Source organism: Zingiber officinale, chromosome 5A (genome assembly GCF_018446385.1).
Source record: "Zingiber officinale cultivar Zhangliang chromosome 5A, Zo_v1.1, whole genome shotgun sequence".
NCBI classification, from domain to species: Eukaryota; Viridiplantae; Streptophyta; class Magnoliopsida; order Zingiberales; family Zingiberaceae; genus Zingiber; species Zingiber officinale.
Genome location: NC_055994.1, coordinates 2,004,345 through 2,030,404, shown reverse-complemented (window position 1 = coordinate 2,030,404; position 26,060 = coordinate 2,004,345). Strand labels below are relative to the sequence as shown.

The 26,060-nt window shown below is 36.9% G+C and overlaps 1 protein-coding gene across 1 annotated transcript; it reads right to left on the bottom strand.

The window, feature by feature from the left end:
* Nucleotides 1–1,063: 1,063 nt before the first annotated feature.
* LOC121979263 (galactokinase-like) lies at nucleotides 1,064–25,055 on the bottom strand. Its single transcript, XM_042531223.1, has 13 exons — nucleotides 24,697–25,055; nucleotides 24,397–24,581; nucleotides 24,265–24,311; nucleotides 21,638–21,732; nucleotides 21,480–21,562; nucleotides 20,887–20,955; nucleotides 18,031–18,216; nucleotides 16,937–17,071; nucleotides 7,167–7,301; nucleotides 3,417–3,487; nucleotides 2,461–2,538; nucleotides 1,914–2,055; nucleotides 1,064–1,399 (listed from the first exon to the last, which is right to left on the bottom strand). Exons 1-13 carry the CDS (start codon nucleotides 24,854–24,856, stop codon nucleotides 1,289–1,291), a joined length of 1,497 nt encoding a protein of 498 aa, XP_042387157.1. The 5' UTR covers nucleotides 24,857–25,055; the 3' UTR covers nucleotides 1,064–1,288.
* Between the last annotated feature and the right edge of the window lie 1,005 nt (nucleotides 25,056–26,060).

Sequence of the window (26,060 nt, the reverse complement as noted above, 5' to 3'; positions counted from 1 at the left end):
GGCTTGGGCTTGGTTCGAGCTTGGCTTGAGCTTGGTTTGAGCTTGGTTCGTTTAGATGTTATCAAGCTCTCAATTCAAGTTTATTTGATTGTTTGAAACTTTTAATTGTTTGATTAGTTATTAAGATTGATAATTTAAATTTATTTATTTTATTTTATTATTTATTTAGTATATTGAAAGAGTTTTATTAATAAATATGGTTCGTGAACATTGTTCACGAACGTTGTTCACGAACATTGTTCACGAACGTTGTTCATGAACGTTAACGAGCTGAACACATATGTTTTGAAGCTTGTTTGTTTAGCTTAACGAGCTGTTCAAGCTTGTTTGTTTAATTAATCTTATGTATATTAAACGAACATAAACAAGCTCTTACCAAGCCGAACACCAAGCTTGTTCACGAACGCTTGATTCATTTACAACCTTATTGTCAATTGACCTTCTTTAACCTCGTGACCGCTTTACCTTTTCTCCATATCAAGAAGTATTTCACTAAAATTTAAAAAACAAAAAAAAAAAAAGATAGAGATTAGAAGAGACCTTTGGGAAGCACTGAAAGTCGAATCGAGGGCCGATTAGCAAACTGTTGTATTTAGTGAGATATCCTTGCAGGAGTTGTGGGCTGATTAGGAGACTGTTGTATTTAGATGAATAAATTAGAATTAAGGCAAATCTGGCCAACATGGTAGAATAATAAACGTGGTCACTGGACAGCATAGTAAATAAAATTCCAGTTAATTCTCATTTCTTCGTGTGACGATTAAATCGAATGATTCTGCGCTCACGTGAGGACAGCATTTTTGATTTTTTTTTTCAGAGCCGGAATCCGATGTGGGAAGAGATAGTTCCGTGGTGTTGTTTCTCTCCACTGAATATTACCTTCCTCCGTTATCCAGCCTTTTGGGTGCAGTTTGTTCTTTGTATGAAAAGCACCCAGCAGTGGATGATACTGCCAAACATATTCCAACCAACCAAGAGGTTAACAACGTGAAAAAAAACATTTGCATAAGGATGGACATTTGGACGATATCAATCAACAACAACAAAAAATGAGACAAATGGCTGAATGAGAGGTTGGTTAGGGGATCGAAACTTGATGAAATTTAGTCATTATTACATTTTAGGGATGTCTTTCGGCCAACAGGAGCTTGGAATTTCTTGCAGGAATTCCAGTTATTACAATTTGCAAACGATGGAAAACATGATTCTGTAAAACGAATGATAATTGGATTTTAGCAAGGGCAGGGGGGGAGCTTAAGTTACTTGGCAAAGTAGAACTGGAGAAAACCTAGAACTTGAAAATAGCTGCACCGCTTGATGGCTTTGATGCAAACAAATAAAGGTCGACATCATCCTTGGTTATGATTCCTTTCTCAACCCTCGTCTTGTAAAATGATCCCTGCTCCAGGAAAAAAAAAGGTCAAAAAACAAATAGTCTAAGTACATATTGCGTATTAATAAAAGATGAATAGTTGGGATATATATATCTTAGCATAGTAAATCATCAGATTACCATATGACGCACATAAACAGAATGTACTACAAAAATATGCCACTAACCAAGAAGTATTAGAAACCAACTTAAATCATGTTCAAAAATGCTGAGAAGTGAAGGTGAAGTAGAAGTGGCATTTAACAATTAATACAATTTATAGATAAATTGTATGCAAATCGTTGACAGAATAAAATGGCCTTCCCAAATAATCGGAGAAGAGAGTTCTTCAATAAGATAAAGGATATATGTTGCTTGAAAAAGGTATGAGCATGCACTAGATAAGATAGCCCAGGTATAAGAACAAGCACGACCCTTTGAGGAATTTTCTTGGAAATTGTAGAACAAAATATTATGATTGCCAATTTATTCTATTAATGAGCATGAATTGAGCATTTGACTGTTTCCACTTATTGCTCACCTTCAGATTTTGAATGAATTGAGGAACAATACTTTCTTTCACCAAAGCAACTGCACAGCCTCCCCATCCAGCACCTGTGAGCCTTGCACCAAGTGCTCCATTTTCTCGACAAATCTTTACAAGCTCTTCCAACTCCGGACAGCTGATTGTAGTAAATCACTCAGTCAATACTCAGTTGATAAGTTTCTCAGTGGCTGAATTAAGTGACCAAACCTTACATCAATCTAAAAATTGATAAAGACACTAATGGAACCCAAGAATTAACTGATATTCAATAACATAGGCAGAGCCTGCTTCTCTTTATACAATGGTTTCTGTTTTAAAAATGATCCTAGAAATGAATGCTCAGATACTGACTTCTTTAGTATATAATGTGCAATCAAAACAAATAGCTAGGTATTGATGGTTCTCATATCCGGTACTAGGCGGCAACTAAAGATCTTTAAAATGGGTGTTCAATTGACAAGCTCCTACCCGGATTGACTTTGAGGGAATAGGTGATGCATTAAGGTAACAGAAACATATAAATTAAGAATAGACTTCCTACCTGCACTCGTATAGTACACTGCAGCTATAGTGGCTGTCATTCATTAATTCACCCAAATTCTTAAGCTTGTCTTCATCACTGAAAAGCAGACAAAAAGGTAAGTAGAGTCATCAGTATCTGCAAATAAACTGCAGAAGAATTGGCAAAACATTAAATAGATTTTAATCAGAAAGATATAGTTAGAAATTGAATGACTTGATGAAACACTAAGCCTTGTTTTGTTCACCATGAAATAGATGAACATCATAAACTAATTTGATGCATTAGTAGGACCTAGATACAACATTAAATAGGATCAGCTTGGAAAGTTCTAGGGACTACTATCCAGATTATTCTAGTCCTATAACAGCAATTTATAATTCAGATACAGTACTGAGGAACCTAGCAGCTTAGATACAAATTGTTGATTACCAAATGAAGTTCTTCATGGACGAGTGAACCATATTCACCTAGATTTGCATATCAAAAAGGTTAAAAATTGAATCTCATGTGTAGACCTATAATAACATCTTTGCACAATCCTAGATGTTAGGTCTGAATCTTCTTATTCTCTTTGGAGATCACAATAACTCATGCACAAGGTGTTTGCTATAAGTGAAGTGGCTGAAAAACTAAGTTTATGAGTATATACTATATAGTATCTCTTAGCTACTGAAAAAATTGGTCTACTACAGAAAAATATATCAAACATTCAACTTATTTGGACTATCAAACAAGCTGAGGAGAACCTACTTGATCTGTTATAATAATTCTCTTGCAAGAGTAATATAGATTTTATAGGATCATTTAGAGAGTGAAATTTTACAAAAAAACAATATTAGGAAGTAAAGAGCTTTATAAACTGTATAGATAAATCCACAATGAAAATGAGTGTCTAAGTCATTCATGAAGCGTGGCACAGAAAATATAATAAGGAAAGCAGATGAAGCTATAAACTGTCACTTTGTTGGACTAACCTGAGCTTAGATAAGACAGTATCCCTAAAAGAATGGACACGCTTTGCTTCAGAGTAAACATGTAAGGCACGCTGGACAATAATGAAATAAATGTTAGGCACAAGGGGTAAACGAAGGTCAAACTAGTTGACAATGGTTGGGCACACACTATTGCACTACACAAAGTTAACCTTTATGGAATTAATTGCAAGAGAAGAAATACAAGCAATTAAAAGAGAACATAACAGGCATGGAATTAACAAAGGCAAAAACTTACTAATGATTGCATGCAGTATCTGGTTGGAATATCCTTATAAAACATAATATGCATAGGAGGTTTTCAGAATAAAATTAAAAATGCAGTGGCATACAAACATGAAGCATGGATGAAAATAATGCTATTGACATGACCAAAATTGTAAATATATGATACAGTCAAGATACATCAATTAAATTTGTTTTCATAAAAAATATTCTGTATGGGATAATTTAATTTATATCTAGAAACTCAGCAAAGACAGCCATCTAACCTAGAATTAGTTACACTAAACTATTTATATCCAACTTCGATTATCGATGCTTATTGTAAATAATACAGACAGATTATTTACCAGCATCCATCTTAAATAAAGATAAATCTCTAAAAGTACACATTTGTTTAGCACATCAATAGTGTGCATTTTCCACTGCACCATGGTGCAGGACTAGGATTGCAGTGCCTGTCCAGAGAGCATTGTCCATAAGGACTGATCAGGTGAAGAGGAATGAAATGGAGAGGAGGGTGAAGAAGGAAAAAAAGGATCAGGAGGTGTGAAGGTGGGTGAAAGGGTGGAAGAAGTACGTGAGGAGGAGCAATAAGGCATTAGGGGGCAGCAGGAGGAAGACGAAGAGAGGAATGGAGTACATAGTAGGGTGGTGAAGGAAGACAAGAAAGAGGAAGAGGATTAAAACAAAAAGGAAAAAAAATCTCCTAAACTTATTGTTGAATAGGTGATTATTAAGTAGTTTGATGAATGAGTAAACAACATTGGGAAAAATGTTGTAAGACAAACTTAATAGGGAACTTGAAACTCAGCCTTAGTTCAGTTGGGTAATGTCCTTGGTCATAAAATGTTTAAGAAATCAAAGGAATCCCTTTCTTAGTTCCTTATTCCCATTGACTTCCAAGTGATATGGTTTACCAGCAATGTATTTTGTCTTAGTTTTATGAACATGATTATGTAAGAGTTTTAGGTACCTCAGATCTTTTATTCAACAAAAGGGATATTGATGAGGCTATTGATGCAGATATAATTAATAGAAGAAAGAATCAGTGATCAAAAGGAACTTGTTTAGTGTAATTGCTTCTCCCTTAGGCAAAATTGACTTTATAAGAGTGATATGGTACAATCTATCATCCTTTAGATTGGCATTGGATTGTTAAGAAACAACTCACTAATATAGCAACACATTAATATAGCAGTGATGAGAATATTAAAATAGATGTGTGAAGTTACTACCAAAAAAGAAATGATAGAAATTATTTGTGGCTCCAATAAGTGATAAAAAAGAGATGAAAACGGGTTAAGAGATTAAGAGATGATATATACATTTTAATATGACCAATAGATTCTATATTTAGAAGACTTAAAATGTATTATAATGAAAAGCGTATATGGTATATGACCAAAGAAAATATTACAGAATGGGATAAAAAATAAATTTAAATATTATTAGTGATATTGTCTTGCATAGTACCCACTGGAGGGATGAGATCATAGCCGATCCCAAAACTATTAAGGTCATTCAATGGAATTAATACGAACTAATATGACAAAGGACTTTCTTTGTTTCACAGGCTTCAGTGAGCAGTATCAAAGATGAAAGATTATATAAATGTTATCATCTTGAATCAAGGTTTAAAATCTCGACCCGTGCCGAGGTTTTAGTCCTAGACCGGAACGATACAGTTTCGGTATTGTATCGTGCCGTGCCGATACGGTTTCAATACGATATATATATATATATATATATATATATATATAAAAGTTGTTTTATTAACTTTACGTAACTTGGTAGCATATATTTATCAAAACTTCCGAAATAAAGCATACGTAATTTAAAATATTTTCTTTAATATTTATGGTTTTAAATCTTTTATTTTAAGATAAATATATATATATTATCTATAATAATTATATAAAATTTTAATTTATTTAATTATTAATTTATATAATATATATATATTTATATAATTATAGTTTATAAATATTGTAAATAATCTATATTAAATATTTTATATAGAGAGAATTGTTATATTATTTATTTTTTTAACAATTAAAATTTTATAATTATTTATAGACTTTTAAAATTATTTATCAATTTTTAAAATTATTTTAAATACTTTTATAACATTTTAATCTATTTTTAATTTATAAAAATAATTTAAAGTTTGATTTTAAAATTTTTTTAAATTATATAACTATATATTTATAAATTATCTATTTTTTCACTTTAATTTTTTTATATTTTTAATAAAAAAAAACAAAATAAAATTATATATTATAATTATATTAATTAATTAACTGTTTATTTAATTAATTAATAATTTATATAATATATATAATAATTAATTTGAAATTATATATATATATAATAACGATTTTAAATTCTAATTATAAGTTTTTAAAAACCCTACTTTTTCTTCTCATCACAATGCGCGATTCGCCGCCTCCCTTCACACAGGACTCGTTGTCCCCTCGCCCCCGCCGTCCCCTCGCCGTCGCCGCCGCCGCCGCCTACTGGTCTTTCACCAGTGGCCTTACTGAGGCAGATGTTCAGGTAAGTGATCCGTAAACTATCCCAAAGATCCATTCTTTCTTCTTCCTCCTCCTGTCTCCCGACGACGAGCGCACACGATTCCTTGATGCACGCCGAAATCATTGCTCTTCTGATGTCGATTTCGGTGCTCGGGCGGAATGGTAAGTTTCGCCCGTTCCGCCCGGCACGGAACGAAACCCTAAACCCTGTCTGGAATACTACTGGTTCAAGGAATTAAGACAGCTAAAAACATAACTAGACACTCAAGGAGAATTTGTTGCTGATATTTTCAGACTTTCAGCTGTTTAAAATTATTGGTTTCTTTTCCTTTTTTGTTTTTCCCACTTTGTTTCAATTGTTCTCCTTTATGGATGTGGAGATGTAAATGGTGATCATCGTTTTCACTTTCAAAATCATGAACAAACAGCACAAGTTCGGTGGTGGCAACATTCTTCAGAGCAACGACCTCTCAGGATTCTCCTCTCAATTTATAGGCTTTTGATTGTTGATCTCTCTTTTGTTCTTCATCTTAGCAATGTATAAGTAGAATCCAGCTAATTCTAGTAAGAATTTAGCAAATCAGGGTCACTCAGTAAATGATACAACAAAGTCCTAGGCCATTCAAGACAAACTCATACGTAATCACAAAATAAGTAATATAGCCAAGAAATAATTAAATAATTAATGTGTGAAGGGCATAAAGTGCTAATTTGGAGAGCTCTCTAAATTAATGGCTCTCACTAAATATGCTGTACTAGAAACTAGTTGGGAATTTATCTCTCCCATTTTTCCATAGATAACAACTAGTTTATTTATTTATTTTTTTAGTTGGCACCAAGTATCCAACTCTTCGAGATAGCAACTAGTTTAACTATCTATAAGGAATAATCACACTTGATTAATATTCTAGCACCAACTTGTGTGCTCATCAGACTATAATGATGCAAAAGGGAAACTAAAATACAAAACTACCTGAAAAATTTTGAAATGTTTAGCAGCGTTCAGGACATCCAATGAAGATGGTGAATTCACAAAAATGGATGTAAGACTAGCGCCTGCAATCTTTTCAATATCTTCTGCAGTATAAGGCTCCTCCTTCAAGAGTGTCTGTTTAATGGAAAGAACATGAAGGAATGAACTACATGTAAACCATCAGAGAATAAATAATAATTGGCAAAGAAATATAACTTCATGCCATCTTAACAACGATGAAGTATGGAGTATAGAGAGGAGGAAAAGAGGAGAAAATAAGGAATCAGAAAAGCAAAGAAAACTTAGAAACAATAAGGAGTTGAGAGAAATGGAGGAGAAAAGAAAAACAAGAGGAGAAACAAGAGGGCATACTCAATTCCATATACAATAAAAACAAAGTCAACTACCAGATGCCTTATATTAGCGTTACACAGATGTGTTATCCACTACAGAATACTGTAAGTAACCATTAACAAGTGCATCGATTACATGACTGAATATTTATAAATACTTTTGTTGCAATAAGACATCATCAAAGGGACAACACATATGGGCAAAAGACATTATGTTAGACCTTGTTATTGCAATTTGTGATAACTATAATGAAATTTTCTTCATTATGACCTCAAGGTTATTTATTTGATGAAATGTAACTTCATACAAAGTATGAGCACTCAATAAATACTTCTCTTGCAATTTATCACTACATGGTAGTAGCTAAGCAAATATGAACTGTTCTAGGTATAACATATCAGATTCAATGATCTGAAAATACATTGCAGGAATGCATGTTTCTCATAACACAGTCCAAATTATTCTCTAAGTAATGATTGATGTTTGTCCATGAAGTTTATAACTATAAGAATACAAGTTATTCATAGAACATAGGAAAGAGAAAGACACCTAAATTCTTATCTAAGATGAATAATCACAATCAAATATATAATGTAACAAGAAAAAGTTAAATCTATTTATAACAAACATATTAAATATAAGCAACGGAAGGAAGAACAAACACAATCTATAGGTTTCCCCCATAAGGTAACGGTTAAGACTCTAGAGTGTGTATGTGGGTTCTATTTAAATCTGAGAATTATAAAATAAAACAAAACGAGGATGATATGTATTTTAACCAAGGACAATCTCTTTTCCATTCCCGTCTATAACCATGACACAGTATGCTTTAGGCAAACAACTCCAGCTCTGAAACACCACGGTAACATCATGGGCATTGAAACAACATTTTAAGCCTTTTTAAGCAATATAACCACAAGAAATGGGTGTGATAGGTAGTATAATCCTTCAGCATATTTTAAACAATGAACACTGAAGATTTTTGTATCTAACATACTTGGAGATGATCTCTCTGACCTAGTCATTAGTGGAGTAGGTCTTACGACTCATGGTAGGATGAATTCAATGAGGCTGATTCATGACATTGGCACATCCAGCTTGTCGAACCATTGTGAGTATAAATATTTGTGGTCATGTATTCGTATAATATCATCAGCATCTGATATATGCTATTGAAAGTGAAAAATGCATGATACAACACATTAAGGAGCCAAATGGGCCGAGCCAACTCCAAAAAGTATCCATTTAGGAGCGAGTCCCTTGCTCTCATAGACTGGACCAGGACATCTAGAACTAGAGATATGGAAAAAAGGACATGAGCTCAATTGTTTCAACACAATCAATCCACCAGATATCACATAGACCTGTTTTAAACAATGACATTGCCTAGATCTCTTGATCTATTAGGTACTAGAGAAACAGCTGTTAGGACCAAAAGTAGCTAGAGGGGGGGGGGGGGGGGGAATAGCTCGTCGCGTTCGCTCGTTGCTCGGCGTTGCTTGTTCCTTCAAAGATGTGCAGCGGAAATACAAAGAAACAATCACACAACGCTAACACGGTTGGTTTACTTGGTATCCACCTCACAAGAGGTGACTAATCCAAGGATCCACACCAACACACACACCCTCCACTAAATAAAACTCTCCTTTATGGTAACTACCAAGGGCGGAGAAGCCCTACAAGACTCAATACAAGAAGAGAGGGAAAGGATACAAGAAATACAAGCTTACAAGCTTACAATGAGTATAAACCCTAACCCTAGCTTCTCTTCTTGGCTTTGATCCGCCTCTTGACTTGGAAAACTTCCAAGATCCTTCAAGAACTGGCGATCTGAGCTTTGTGAGTGCTGTGGAGGAGCTGGCGAGAAATCTGGAGTGAATCGGAGAAGAGATGCCGAAGGAAATGAACGCCTGCGGCCTTTATCGACGCCAACGGTCGGATCCCGATCGATTCGAATATTCCCAATCGATCGGGGAGGCTTTGGATCGATCCACGGATCGATCCAGAGTGCCTCTGTGCTCTGGAAAAACGCCTGGATCGATCCACGGATCGATCCAGCGCTTATCGCGCAAAGCAGCCGCGTCCATCGATCGATTGGAACATCTGATCGATCCAGAGGCTCTCTGTTCGCTAGAGAAGGCCTGGATCGATCCACTGATCGATCCAGCTGGATCGATCCACTGATCGATCCAACACTTGGTTTTTGCCCAAAACCAAGTTCCAAGCCTCTCAAACCAACATCCGGTCAACCTTGACCTGTTGGTACATCATGCCTAGCATCCGGTCACTCCTTTGACTGCTAGGACTTCCCACAGTGTCCGGTCAATCCCTTTGACCCACTTGGACTTTCTATTCATGCAAGTATCCGGTCACTCCCTGACCTACTTGGACTTCCATCGGATGTCCGTCAATCCCTTTGACCTATCTCAGATTTCCTCGTGCCAAGTATCCATCAATCCGACCTACTTGGACTTCCCAACACCGGATGTCCGATCATCCTCGATCCATCCGGATTTTCCCTCGCGGCTTCACTCACGGGACTTTCACCTAGCTTCACTCACTGGGTTTTCCATCGCCTAGCTTCACTCACTAGGGCTTTCACGGCTCACTCACGGGACTTTCACCCAGCTTCACTCACTAGGGTTTTCCTACTGGCTTCACTCACGGGACTTTCACCTAGCTTCACTCACTAGGGTTTTCACTGGTTTCACTCACCGGGACTTTCACCTAGCTTCTCACTAGGGTTTCACTGGTTTCACTCACGGGACTTTCACTCTGCGACTTCACTCACGGGACTTTCACCTAGCTTCACTCACTAGGACTTCCTTCTGCCAGGTCACCTTGACCTACTTGACTCTTCTTCAATCGATTTCTTATTATCGAACATCTAAACTCAAACCAAGACTCGGCTTGGTCACCCAGGTCAACCTTGACCGAGGGATGTGCACCAACAATCTCCCCTTTTGATGTTTGACAATACCACAATAACACTTACAATACCACGTAAGTTAGGCTAATCCTATAGCCTCATCTTCATGCCACTAGGTAATGAACATATAAATTAAGCTCTTCATTCTCCCCTACGAGGGCACACTCCTCCAGGTAATGAAAGCCTAACTTACACTCATTCATAAGTCCTTTCATTCTCCCCTATTGGCACACATCAACCCATCTTTGGGCACACATCAACCCACCCCGATTTTGGGTACACATCAACAAATCCATTTGTTGGCGACTCTCCCGAAGAGTTACTCATCATTGTTCACAACATCACTCGTTGTGATCGACACGATAATGAAGGTCCCATACCTTCATTTATCCTTAACTTCTCCCTCGATGTGACAAATACCCAACCTAGAGCATTATCTAACCACTTGAGTTCCCACTTGAAATAATGAGGATATCCACTCCCCATTTCAAGTTCAAAAGCTCATACATGAGCATTTTCTTTAAAGAAGGTTAACCACCTTCCAAGGTTCATGAAAAGTAATTTTTCATGTCTTTAAAGAGTCCCTCCCCCTAAAGACATGGTGGTGACTTCGTCATTGCACCAACGATGACTTGGAATCCCTAAACCTTTAGGAAACCCAAATTTAGAAGTTTTGAGGTTCAATACCAAAATTTGAAACAAACCTCAACCTAAACTTGAATGAGCCTTCCTTAACCAATCCATCCTTGTTTTCAACATGAAAACACCCTTTGTATGTATACAAATGTATTTTAGGGTTTGGAATGGTTACCTAGACTAAAGATGGTTCAAAGATGCTGAAATCAAGCCTTCCCACCAAAATCAGCAACTTGGATCGATTGGAGTTGGGTTCCAATCGATTGAACCTTTCGAATCGATCCACCGATCAATTCAGACTACGGATCGATCGGTGATCGATCCAGTGAGCTTCCCGGATGATCCACGAATCGATCCACGGATCGATTCGGCACTCAATCGATCCATGGATCGATCGGAGCTCGATAGTTGCTGAAATTCCATTTCAGTCGACAGAAACCCTAGAAAATTCTACAAAAATCCAAAATCATGAAATTTCGTGTAGACATTATTTAGGGCATACTTAATCATGGAAAAATAGCTTTCTATGAAAATACATCATATTTTCAAAGATTGACACAAACTTGAAAACTTGCAAAAACTTTAGTGTTTTCTTCAAGTTTGTGTCTAACTATTCAATGGTGATTACTATCAAAAGATAGCCTTCACCAAGGTTTTCCAAAACATTTTAAAACATTTTCAAAACCAATATCCCATCATGTTCCTTGGGCATAATGCACATGACTTGTACATTAGCTTTCCCAATGATGGGAAAACACATAACTATGTGTTTTGATGAACCTAAAACTCAAAAGAATGCACTAAATCAACATCTTGAGTTTTGTTCATCTTCCTAACATCTCACTTGTATCTAATGTACACTAAAACACGGACAAGTCACCTTATAGTCCTTGTGAGATGTGGGATTTTGATTTTTCCCTAATCTAGGGATCATGCATATCTATCTAGGCATTCTAGAGATATTAGACATCCACCTAGGATGTCACTTGTCAATAATTGTTAAATGCCATTCGTCCTTAATTACAAGGAATTAAACTTAATGCATGATTATGTTATGGCATACATCAAAGTAAAATAATTTTCAAAAGAAAAATATTCTATAACTACATGATGTATGAATGTCATGACATGGTATTTTTGGAGTTTTCATAATAAAACAATGAATTCAAAAATAGACATGATGTCATGGCATATGATGGGCAAACAATCATGACAAGATTTAGCATAAATAAAATATACCTAGATTAACTATCTAAGTATCCTTAAAGTCTTAGCTGAACTTACAACTTAAACCTAGATTGCCCTAAAGTGCTACAAGAGAATGCCAAAGCCTAAATTGGCATTTCTAATTTCCTTGATTTAATGTATGACACTTGAAAATAAACATGTCCTCAAATGTTGGCATATTCCATTTTTCCTCAAGAGTGATTACATAAATCAAGGCCCGGGTTGCCTTAAATTTCCAAGAGAATACCAAAATCCCAACTTGGTATTTCTCAAGGTTTTCCCAATTTGTGCCATTTTAAGATTAAAATCAAATCTTCCACCATTAGGCACATTTTACTCTTTCAAGGAGTAATCAAAAGGTCCATTTCATTTTCAAAGGTTAACTAAAACCTTGAAAATGCTCCTTGAGTGTCAATTTCCTCAAAGTTGGGTTAACTACCCTTCTAATCGGAGTTGACACTCTCTAACCCATCTATGGGGTAGAGAAGATGCTCCTAGGAACCCAACACCTATTGGTGCTCCTTGGATGCTCTAGGTACTCACTAGGGATAACTTCCCTAGATACCTTCCTAGTGACCTTGTTGGGCTTCTTAGAAGCCTTGGTCACATTTTCTAGGTCAACTCTAGGGATAACCTCCCTTGTGACCTTGTTTGTGACTTTCTTAGACTTCTTAGAAGTCTTAGTCACATTTATTGCAAAAATACTCTTAGGGATGACTTCCCTAGTATTTTTGGCTTGACCACTAGACCTAGGGTTTGTTCCATAACTATATGGAACTCTATGGTAAGAGGGCACATCCTTCTTAGCCTTTGGTTTGTATCCCAAACCTCTATGGCCATTGGATGACTTTTGTACCCCTAAACCTAGGTTATGCTCATTTTGCCCTAATAGGATATTTTCCATCCTTTTTAGGGTCTTTTCCATTTTATCAAGTCTTGACCTCAAGACTTGATTTTCCATCACTAAGTCCTTAGTTTTTGGTTTTCCATTAAGTTCATGAGCATTTTTGTGCCTAGGCTTGTAGATACAATCCTTAGAGTTCTTGCCTAGACTTTTACTTACATTCCTAGCCTTAGGTGTAGTAGTTTTAGCATGAAAAGCTATATGTTTTTCTTTAACGCTATCATGCTTTCTATTTTCATGGTAAATAGCATTAAAATGATATAAGTTAGAACTATCATGCTTTTTACCATAATGTAAAGGGGTAGGCTCAATAAATGTTACCTTCTTCTTTACCTTGGAGGCTCCCCCTTGACGAATGCCTCCTTGAGCCTTGACCATCTTCTTCCCCTTGGGGCATTGACTTCGGTAATGCCCTTTTTGTAGAGAAGCACACAATGTGCTCCTTGCTCCTTTTTATTCCGGGGATGGTCTCCTTGGGCTTCGCCTTGCCCTTTTGTGCCACTTGGCCCTTCTTCTTGGCCAATTTAGGGCACTTGCTCTTGTAGTGCCCATGTTCCCTACACTCAAAGCATATAATATGATTTTTATTTTTAATTGAAATATTTATACCTTTGCTTGTAGGGGTGGCATCTTTCCCTTTGGATCCGGAGGTAGAAGCTTCCTCTTGATCCGATCTTGATTCTCCTCCATTTGATTTTTCTTGACTCGTGGAGGTAGAAGCTTCTTCAATCTCTTCATCTCTTGTCCCGGATGTGAAGCTTCTCCTTCTTCTTGATCCGGCGTCACCAGGTTGCTCCCCCTCGATCCTAGAGGTGGAGGCTTCATCATCTTGAATATGAAACAAGGAGTATGCTCCTCCTTGTTCCCTTCGTTCATTCCCTTGAGGATGAAGCTTCTTGGATTTCTTCTTCGGAGGTTGAGCATCTCTCAACCTCGGAGCCCTCCTCTTGGTCTTGCTCCAAAGAGTCACCCTCTCTGGATACTTCTTGCTCTTGTACAGTGGAGGGGATCTCTTCATGAAGCTTGTCCAATTTGCTCCATAATTCCTTTGCATCTTCAAATTCTCCAATTTTGCAAAGGATGGTGCTTGGCAATAAATTTACCAAAAGCTTGGTCACTTTATCATTTGCCTCGCACCTTTGGACTTGCTCTTGCTCCACTTGCTCTTCTTGAGAACTTTGCCCTTTGAATTTCTTGGAGCCTCGAAACCTTCCATTAGAGCAAACCATTGCTCTATCTCCATCATAAGAAAATTTTCGATTCTTGATTTCCAAGAATCGAAACTCGTAGAAGTGTATGGTGGAGCCACCCTTGTGTCAAATCCAAGTCCATCTTGGAATTGCATCTTGAAGTTGAGCTTGATAAAGTCTTGAACTTGAAGAATTTGCTCCAACTTCTTCACCCTCTAGCTTTTCTTGTTATGCTTGACCCTTCCGGCGATGATTCCGGTGGCCTCGCTCTGATACCACTTGTTGGGACCAAAAGTAGCTAGAGGGGGGGGGGGTGAATAGCTCGTCGCGTTCGCTCGTTGCTCGGCGTTGCTTGTTCCTTCAAAGATGTGCAGCGGAAATACAAAGAAACAATCACACAACGCTAACACGGTTGGTTTACTTGGTATCCACCTCACAAGAGGTGACTAATCCAAGGATCCACACCAACACACACCCTCCACTAAATAAAACTCTCCTTTATGGTAACTACCAAGGGCGGAGAAGCCCTACAAGACTCAATACAAGAAGAGAGGGAAAGGATACAAGAAATACAAGCTTACAATGAGTATAAACCCTAACCCTAGCTTCTCTTCTTGGCTTTGATCCGCCTCTTGACTTGGAAAACTTCCAAGATCCTTCAAGAACTGGCGATCTGAGCTTTGTGAGTGCTGTGGAGGAGCTGGCGAGAAATCTGGAGTGAATCGGAGAAGAGATGCCGAAGGAAATGAACGCCTGCGGCCTTTATCGACGCCAACGGTCGGATCCCGATCGATTCGAATGTTCCCAATCGATCGGGGAGGCTTTGGATCGATCTACGGATCGATCCGGCGAGTCCCCGGAAACTCGCTGGATCGATCCACGGATCGATCCGGCCTGCCGCGAAGCAGCGGCGTCCCAATCGATCCACCGATCGATTGGAACATCTGATCGATCCACGGATCGATCCGAGGCTCTGCTCGCAGAAGCTCCGGATCGATCCACCGATCGATCCGGCTCTGATCGATCCACCGATCGATCCAGCTCTGATCGATCCATCGATCGATCCAACACTTGGCTTTCGAAAACCAAGTTCCAAGCCTCTCAAACCAACATCCGGTCAACCTCGACTGTTGGTACATCACGCCCAGCATCCGTCACTCCTTCGACTGCTAGGACTTCCCACCAGTGTCCGGTCAATCCTTGACCCACTTAGACTTTTCTATTCATGCCAAGTATCCGGTCACTCCTCGACCTACTTGGACTTCCATCGATGTCCGTCGACCCTTCGACTTCCATCAGATTTCCTCGTGCCAAGTATCCAATCAATCCTTCGACCTACTTGGACTTCCCAACACCGGATGTCCGATCATCCTTGATCCATCTGGATTTTCCCTTGCCTGGCTTCACTCACCAGGACTTTCACCTAGCTTCACTCACTAGGGTTTTCCATCTGCCTAGCTTCACTCACTAGGGCTTTCACCTGGCTTCACTCACTAGGGTTTTCCTTCTGCCTGGCTTCACTCACCAGGACTTTCACCTAGCTTCACTCACTAGGGTTTTCACCTGGTTTCACTCACCAGGACTTTCACCTAGCTTCACTCACTAGGGTTTTCACCTGGTTTCACTCACCAGGACTTTCACTCTGCCTGGCTTCACTCACCAGGACTTTCACCTAGCTTCACTCACTAGGACTTCCCTGTCAAGTATCCGGTCAACCTTGACCTACTTGACTCTTCTTTAATCAATTTCTTATTGTCAAACATCTAAACTCAAACCAAGACTCAGCTTGGTCACCCAGGTCAACCTTGACCTGAGGGATGTTGCACCAACAACAGCAGTATCTCACATTACATCATTTCATTGTCATTAAGCTCCTCACAAAATGCTACAAAAAAATTCTAAAACAAGTGCAGGATTCTTAAAAACAAAGACCCAAGTCTCCTGAAATGTGAATGAGAGGTTATATTTATTATGTACATAATCAAGAAAACATGCAAAAGCATTATAAGAGCTTCTGTTGTTCAGAAATTTCTGTAGCTTAATGTTATATTCTCAAACAAGGAACAACATTTCATGCACTTTCTATAACCAGTGACAGCTCTTTGGTTTCTCAGGCAGTAGAACATCTATACAGCATCAAGTAGTCTTTCATTTTGGACATAAATTTTAGTCTTGTAGCTTGGAAGTACATAAATTTTAGTCTTTAGCTTTGAAGCATGTAGCATATTCAGCATTTAGCAGTACCATTCAAATTATATCTAATCAGGTACCTATACACCAGGATTAAAATATTTGATCTTATGATCCCATTTTTAGTCTGGGCAACCGAAAGGGATATTTTGAACTGTTGAATATACAGAAAGTCTATAGATTATGCAACTCACATTTACTAATCCAAGAACAGCAGTTAAAAGTTAAAAACTTTAAAAGGGAAAATCCAAGCACTTGAAAGCTTAAATAAAGGAAACAGTAAAATAAAGTCTCTAATATGGAAATTTTAATAAAAGTTAATAATTTAGCAAGAACCAACCTTAACAGCAAAACCAGGGTCTGAAGATCCATGATCACCAGCAAAGGATGCACATAATCCCTCCACATCAGACAGTGTTTTGACTTTGGAGATGGCATCATTTGCACTCATCCCTAACTTTATGGCAAGGACAATCTGAAAAAACATGACCAAGTTTGGATCGAAAGATGAAAATGAAACAGTAATGCTGAGAATTAAACAGCACAACATGACACTTCAATATATTGTTTCTTTATTTATTTATTTTTTTTTTTTGCAAGTGAGAGTTTTTAATCATAACAAAGACATTATAAATAGTGAAGTAGAGACATTTTAGTTATTTTGACTGAATAATCAAATGAATAATCTTATAACCTCTAGGACAATAACTTAAATTTTGAGCAGCATTGTCTTTTGTTTAGAAAAAAACAATATAAAATCTAAATCATAAATTTTTATTTTGAATTAATTAAGCCATAGATATTTTATTGACAATCCGCAATTTAATAATTCATCCTAAGGATCCTAAAATTAGAGACATAATATTGATAAAGTATCATAACATCAAAGCTAACTATATCATTGGAGTTTATCAAGATTTTAAATTTCAGTCGGCTTGCCCATATCATGCAAGATATCACAATATTGCTAGGACACAACTGCTGGATTTAGATTGACAAAGTCTAGCTGTCTCATCTATTTGCTTCTTTGCATCTCATTCTCCCTTTACACTTCTGTGCCAGGTCAGCATTGGTATGGAACCATTCTTACCTCTACTAAAATCAGTACCAGCATCCAAACTTCAAACCATGACCTACTAGTGCAACATATCCTTGAAAATACACGATTTGCAGATCTAAGCCATGTTACTTGGTGATTCTTGTCATGCTAAATGCAGAATTTGAAAATTTTCAGGTCTTGCACTGCTGGGGCACAATGCTCTCTTACTAACAAGGTTATATTAACTGGTACTGCAACATCAGGCACTTGGTTCATGCAAGGTGAAGAATAGATCCCAATCACTCGATATCAGCATGAAATGATGGTGAAGGAAATGAAGCATAAAAAAAAGTAGCAGAGAAGGCAGAAAAAAAAAACACAATAAAAAAACATACTGCTGCCAAGCGGCATTCTACTACACGATTATTATAGTTTGTTGCAGCAGTCACAGCTTTTTGCGATTCTGCAAGAGAATGTGCAATTACAAAAGTTCCACCAGCTGGTAGTTGTACATCAGTAGCTCGTATAGGATTAAAATCTATCAGCTCAGCATATCCAGTTTTAGCCATGATAGATATTGCCTGTCACATTAGATTTAAGTAAAAAACAGGAGCTGCGCCATTGAACAAAGAAATGGAAATACAACAAATACAAAAAATCAGAAAAGATAAGTGAAATCAAAAGATGAACTAAAGGTTCCTCAATCTTTAAAACAACTTCAACTGATCAACAATAGATATACTTGAAATGAGAACAAAGTTATCAAAATTTTATCACAGAAAATGGCTAGAAAAAAAATTAAATGAACTTAACATTAGAAGTTAATTAACTTTCTGTCATGGAGGGTGACTCACCAATGAACTTAATAATTTATGCATTATTCTAAATCATGGAAATTAATTAATCATAAATTTCAAAGATAGTACAGTATTTGCTCAAGATAAGCATTTTTCTTGTCCTAAACTTCAAAACTCCTTAAACCAAGATCACGAGGATGCAGTGTACTTACCCAGATCATGGTCACCGATAGTAACCTATGTCTTCTATGTTAGACATCAACATGTAAGAATAATTAGTTCTTAATGTTATGTTAATAACACCATGGTTTAAAATCTCATGGCAATGTGGTCTGCTAGGATGAAACTTATCATTTTGCCCACCAACCGAAACTAACACTATGTTGGCACTAAGAGATCAGACAGTACTACAACAACCATGGTGGTATGTTTTTGAGAGGGAGTTTTGGAAATAATGTTTTAGACTTTAGTTAGTTATATGAAGGCATAATTACTTCTAGACAAGGCCAAATCAACACTATTGTGATATTTTTTTGCAAAACATGACACAGTTGAGATGCTTGTTATATTTGTTTAAATAGTTTTGTAAACGTTCAACCCAATTAATTATCTATTTTCTTTATTATTAATTTTGAAAGTAAACACTGAGTGGAAGGTACTCATCAAAATTCATATTGACACAATTTGAAGTGTGTCAAAATGCACCAAAAATCAATATGATATTAGGGACTGATTCCCCATTTGGAATGATACTTAAACCTTGATTAGGACAAGCAGGAAAATTGGAAGTCAACTCACCTAGAGATTGAACATGTGGAAGAAAGTTTTCTCTTTTTATGAAAACTATGCAATTTTTTGTTTCTTTTGGTCGCCATGCACTATTCTTGATCTCTTCTAGTCCAGCATTGAACATAGACATTTCTCCTTTTTCTTGTATCCTATTCCTACCTGCAGAATTAGCTAGGGAAACATCTTTTTTACATAAAGGTGAATGGACATATAAGACAAAGTCCCCATCTTGACTTTGCTGAACCACATGCATATTCACATTCAATTTGAAAAGTAGAGTGTCAAATAAGTTGTTTCTTTTGAATTGTATTAATTTAGTCAAACACTGCAAAATTAACAAGGGAAATCAGATTTTTCTGTTTGGGATCTATGGATGTCCTTGCTTAAATTGGGAAATAAGGATTTAAGCAGACCCTGAAGAACAAGACATGACTATCATGCAAATTGAGGATTTGAAGTTGTTATGATGTGGGAACTAAGATTTATGATGTGGGAACTAAGACCATGGGTATCCCTATCCAAATTCATAAACAATCCTCAACACCTAATGCATTGTTGTTTAATTTGGAATAGGTTGGTAATATGTAATTTAATTCCATCTGTGCTTGCAAGGAATAATCACAGATTAAAGGAAATATCAAATCATTTACAAGGTTCAAGTTGTCTTGTATGAAGTCAACCCATCAGGAAAACTATCCTGCGATGAAGGGTCTATAGTATCATATCAAAGGCTCAAATTGTGGGATGCTAAGGTTCTAGAATGTAAGTAACCATATTTTTTAAAAATAGTTACTTTATGTTATTATTCTACAAGTAATAACTTTCATTATTATTATTTTGGCAAATCAAAAGAAAAGTAAAGATTCATCATTCATGCACCGGAAAGTCCAGGAATGTGTGCAGATCTTGATCAAGATGCTAAAGCGTAAATCATCATCAAGCTATCTTTGTCCTAACAAATTGGAGCAAGCTACGTGAATGTTAATGCCCATTAAATTCTATGCAAGGTAGTATAACTAATAATATTCAGACTATCAAATCACTTTTTCATTACATTAACAAATATTTCCTTTGTTCTCCATCTACATTTATCCCTCACCTTCCAGACTCATACATTCAACTTTTCTAACAATAGAATTTCTTAGTCATTTATAAACATGTCCAAAGCATCTCAACCTTCTATATTCAACACAAAGTCACCACCGCCCTAAAAGGAAAAAAACTTCCACCCACCAACATTATCAGACCATAGGATTTTTTCTAACTATAGAATTTCTTAGTCGTTTATAAACATGTCCAGAGGCAGAGCATCTCAACCTATTTCCTCTATTCGGCACAAAGTCATCCCACCCCCAAAAGGAAAAAAATCTCCACCCACCAACATGATCTGACCATAGAATCTTTCATGATCCAAAATGTGTTTTTGTAGCATTAATCTTTACAAGATGAAAACAAGGAGCATTGCATTGCTATGTAATAGGAAATATTTCAAGCACAATAGATGTTCAATCTGGCGCAAAATTTGAGTTTGTGTGAACTTTATGATTCACAGAGCACTGCTAAATAAGATTAGTCTATACCATGCATGGATAACTTAAACTTCAGAGAGTGCTACCTGATGAACTGTGTACAAATGCATAAAGGAAATATCCACATAGAATTTACCTGATCCATACCTCCAGATTGTGTTCCAATGTAACGCTCACATTCACATGTAAGTTGAGCAATCTCTTTCTGCAAGATTTAGATAAGATAAATGTGTATAAAGTATAAAGTTCAACATATTCATAACCAATATCTACTTAATACCATAACTATCTCACTCACAAATACTCTGTGCATTAAATATGACATTAATTTGTGCTTGGTCATAAACTAAGATGGAAAAATCAAACAAATTAATAATATATTTTTGTATGATTGATGACTTGGAAAGAGTATAACATTTTTGTTGTTATTAAAACAGTGGGTGGTGGAAGACAAATAATAGTTGAAATTCAAGTTTTGCAGGCACAACAATGTAACCGTTTGCAAGTTAATGTCGGAAAGATGATGATGCCTCAACCATACAACTGTAAAGAGTAAAGACAACATTCCCACATGCATGGCTACAAACCTATGCAAACTCAGCACCCACATAACACCAAGATAAAAATAATTGGAATAACCAGGGAAACAAAATTTCTTTATTGAAGCAGCTCAATGCCAAAAAAAAGATATAATTCAGACTAAATCAACGATAGTAATTGGTGAACTACCTTTGGAAAATTCTTATCAAGAACAGCCATTATAGCAATTGTTGCTGAACAGACTAATGCTGCAGAGCTTGAAAGACCTGAACCTGTATGGCATTGACAAATAAAATTTCACAATCTTAGAATATATATGAAACTAAGAAATTGACAGGGTATAGCACCTGTTGGCACAGTCCCGCTAACAACTACATCAAGACCAACAGGTAGACCAACATCTGCTCCTTTTGATTTAGCAAACACATATATGCCTTTGTATCTGCAAGCAAAAATTTAATCAAGATATTGAATAAAGTCTCAGTACAGGCTAAAAAAGCCATCACTTTCAAATAAAGGATAATTTATGTTCAAGCATAGCAAGTCATGAATAGAGACTGTCATACCATCATATTATGTGCATGCATGGCAAGACAATATGGTAATGAGTTCAATCTGACTTATTAAACCAAATGATGAAAAGCAAGATTAACATCATTCATATATATATATATATATATATATATATATATATATATATATATATATATATATATATATATATATATATATATATATATATATACACAGTCGTTCGGTGGGCGACACTAGGTGACTCTTAGTGAATCAGGGCGCCCGGATTCACTGAGACTCGCCCATGCGTCGCCCACCGACCGACCGTGCAGGATATCAAATTTCTATATAAAGAGTCGCCCGACGAAGGGTCATGCAGGAGAAATCCACTCGGGGCACCCGAGCATGGTCTGAGCGCCCGGATTCACTAAGACTCGCTCATGCGTCACCCACCAACCGGCCGTGCAGGATATCAAATCTCTATATAGAGAGTCGTCAAGAGTCGCCACAGATATATATATATATATATATATATATATATATATATATATATATATATATATATATATATATATATAAGGAGAAGTTTTGCTAACAAAGGTATTAAATCAGGTGAATAAATTGCAAGCCTGAGACAGTGTTTGGGAATATGGAGAATGAGTCATTTGCAGTAACCAAAGAATGTACAAGTAACTTATAGATGGTTGTGCAGCAACAATTATACCTATGGCACATTACAAGTGCTAAACAACACTGTAATTTGCAAGAAAAAACCTACTCACAAAGGATACTGATGCGGCGATAAAGGGGGCCACCAAGCGTGGGTCAAGGGCGAAGATAGCAGCCGACGTGGAGATCAAAGTCAGGACGGTCAATGCCAGAGAACCAACGGGCTCACCAAAAGTGGGCCGAAAGGAGGTCGACTTCAACGGTCGGTCAGGCCTGATCGGCCAGGAAGCTCATCGAAGCAGATCACTCGTCCGGCTGGGGTCAGTACAAAAAGAATGTCAGAGGCTCACAATTGACCAGGCGAGTGCCAAGCCTACCGGAGCTCATGCCCGGTCGAGCAAGAAACAATCTGCCGAACCGAGCTACTATGAAGAAAAGCAGCTGAGATCGACCGGGCATGGAGTCCCGACCTCCCATATCTTTTAATATCCCTTTGGGAGGTAATGCCGCTGACAACAGGGCATGGTCAATAGACAAATCGTATGACAGAAGCTTCTACTGTCATGTTTGCATGCCCTGTTTTTAAGGCATGGTGTCAGAAACACTTTTCTGACATGTCCTTTCATATGACACTTGGGAAAACGTGCCCACGCCTAGAGGAGTGTGCACGTCGCCTATTGTAGCACTATATAAAGGGGGTCCATGCATCGGCGAAGGTATGTGTTATTCGTTATTTACGCTTGTGCTTTCACTTCTACTACGTTGTTCCGCTTTCTTTCTACTATTCGGATGACTGACTTGAGCGTTGGACAGCCAACGCCGGGGACCCCTTCCCTGACCCGGCACTGACGTGCTGTGTCTTGTAAATCGGAGCGGAGTCTTCACGAGGTCAACAGAGGAGCCACATCCCCAGCCATCCTTCTTCACGATTTTTGGACAAGATCAGATACTATCTTGATTCCTGCTTGCAATTTCTCCTTTATTCATATTGTTCTTCTTCTACCACTTTGTCAAACCCTCTTCCTTATTCATCGTCAACCTTTTAGTTCCATTGCCCAATTTTTTATTTACTCTATTCATTTCATTCACATCCAGCTAAAAATTCACAACATTTAGCCAGCAGATAGATTTTATGTCTTCAACACTCACAAAAACTCATCACCAAAACCATATGTAAATTGTTATCGTGTTCCTCGTCACCAAAAGTCCAAAACCATTATTTAAATTATCTTAACATGAACAAAATATCAAAGAGAGGTCCTTGAGTCAATTACCTCCACGTCCAATTAGCCTGATAAGATTTTACTATATGGTGGTGTCCCCTCACCATCTAGAAACAAACCAACCATCCAGGAGAAACCATTCTAACCACCCAGTCTACTTTTCAGCATGGATTTCTAAGTAATAATTCAGGCTACTACGGCTTGTGAATTACAACAAAAAAAACATAGTTGGATTATTATCTACCTACAGTCACTAAAGCACAAGATCATTCTCATCCTGTCTATTAAATCTTATATATATAAGACTTCTCCGAAATGCAATATGATATATTTGCTCCCTGCATCATAAGAAGAGTTCTTACAGCATAGAAGGGTTTGAAGTTCTCAATTTGTTCTCGTCACCTACTAATCACTAAAATCAACATAAATGGCACAACAATGAAGTTAAAGGAGACTCTCAGTAAAGGATCGAAGCATTATTTAGCAGAGAAGAACAAAATTGTTAAAGTGACGCAAAAAGAGATACGGCATAACTTGTCTCAATTAAAGCAAAAGGAATAATTTCTTACCCACATATAAAATAATGGCCCCATTTATGATTCTTCAAATCAAGTTCCTGATTTATAAAGAACACCTTCATTCATTTTCCTCACGATAACTATCAGCGGTAGGAGAATAACATCCAAGCGAAGGCGAGATACCTGGTCGGAATCAGCAGGGTAGGTGCACACGGGATATTTAGGATTCACATTCCCGATCCGAACCTCTTTGCTCGACTCTCCCGCATCACGCTTCCTAATGCCGATGATTGTATCCTGACGGATAGCCATCGGAAGCACCGAATACCCCTCGTAATCAATGTGCTCACCGATTAGATTAACCCTACCTACAAACCGAGCATGAAAGTAATCATATAATACTGAAAAAAAAAATCCTACGTCAGTTCAGAGTGGCCGTCGACTTAGCGAAGCGAAGAAATTAGAGAAAGGCAACAACTTCACCTGGCGACCGAGCGTAGACTTGTGGCTCTTGGCCGAAGAGCTCGACGAACTTGGCCTTTACGGCTTTGAATCGGAACTGCGCCTCCTCGAGCAGCGACCCCTCGCCGTAGACGGGCTCCAAGGACGAGTAGATCGGAATCGGAAGATCCTCGTGCGCCATGACAAATCGAAACCAAGGAGATCAGGGCTGAAGCAAATCTGCTTCCTCTAGTACTCTCCTCGCCAACGGAGACAGTCGACACGGGCGATGAGATGAGAGACTTTAGGCGTCGGTGATGGACATGCTTTCTAACTGAACCACATAAACACCGCGCTTGACGGAGAGACAGGTGTCGGTGCCCTTAACGCCTTTGGAATCGTCTAAGTCAAACAGAGCAGTGAGCGGACGCAGAACGCATAATCATCACCATTCGCCGAGCGTTATAAATATTTAATAATATTTTTAAAAGTAAAAAAAATAAACATAAAGTTATATAAATATATAAAAGCAAAAGTTTTGACCCGTTAAAATTTGGTAGTTTTGATAAGACAATTTGACCGGTTAAATGATTGTGGCGATCATAAAATTGGTATATAATTATTTTTTAATTAGATTGGTTTTAATACTTTCCTAAAATTTTAAAATTAAATAAAAATAATATAATTTGAGCTAAAATAAATTATATTATTTTAAAACTCTACTGTAATTTATCAAAGGATAAATCTAGATAGTTCTGACCAACCAGGAAACTAATTAGGTATTATTAATGATGGACAATATTAAATGGCTAGAATTTAATTAGTTAGGATAAATTTTTTTATAATTTTTAGAATTATTATTAAGGATATGGATTATATTATTTTCCATATATTTTCATATTTAATTTTTAAAAATTATCAATTAATTTTATTTCTAAAATGGCATATATTAGTTAAACTTTTATATTCATTTTCTAGCTGTCCTACTCTAGTCATCTAGATTTACATATTAATGATATTTACATATAACAAATTACTAATTAACTTTTAATTAAATTACTAACTATTCCTGCCTTTTACTTTCTTGGGAATTGTTAAAATCAGCTGAAAAATTTATTGGAAATTGTTAATAACATTTAACTATGTTTTAATTTATTCAAATTTTTATGTTTAATATGTCCTACGTTTTATTTATTTTTTAAAATTAAATTAAAAAGTTAATCCGATGTGGTATACTTAATTAATATTAATAACTAGGGTTCGATTCCATTATTTCTGGAAAATATGGATTGATTAGAGAACGCAAAGTGTCACCTTGTAAATTAATGGTCGGATATTAATCTTATTTACACAAACTAAACCAAATCATCATCTTACCATTTGCCTATACGATAATGGCACAAAAA

Coding starts and splice junctions, on each gene's coding strand:
- LOC121979263 (XM_042531223.1), bottom strand. CDS start 24,856: ATGGCGCACGAGGATCTTCCGATTCCGATCTACTCGTCCTTGGAGCCC. Junction 24,582..24,696: donor AGTCTACGCTCGGTCGCCAG/GTGAAGTTGTTG, acceptor CTCGGTTTGTAG/GTAGGGTTAATCTAATCGGT. Junction 24,312..24,396: donor ACCCTGCTGATTCCGACCAG/GTATCTCGCCTT, acceptor TTTATAAATCAG/GAACTTGATTTGAAGAATCA.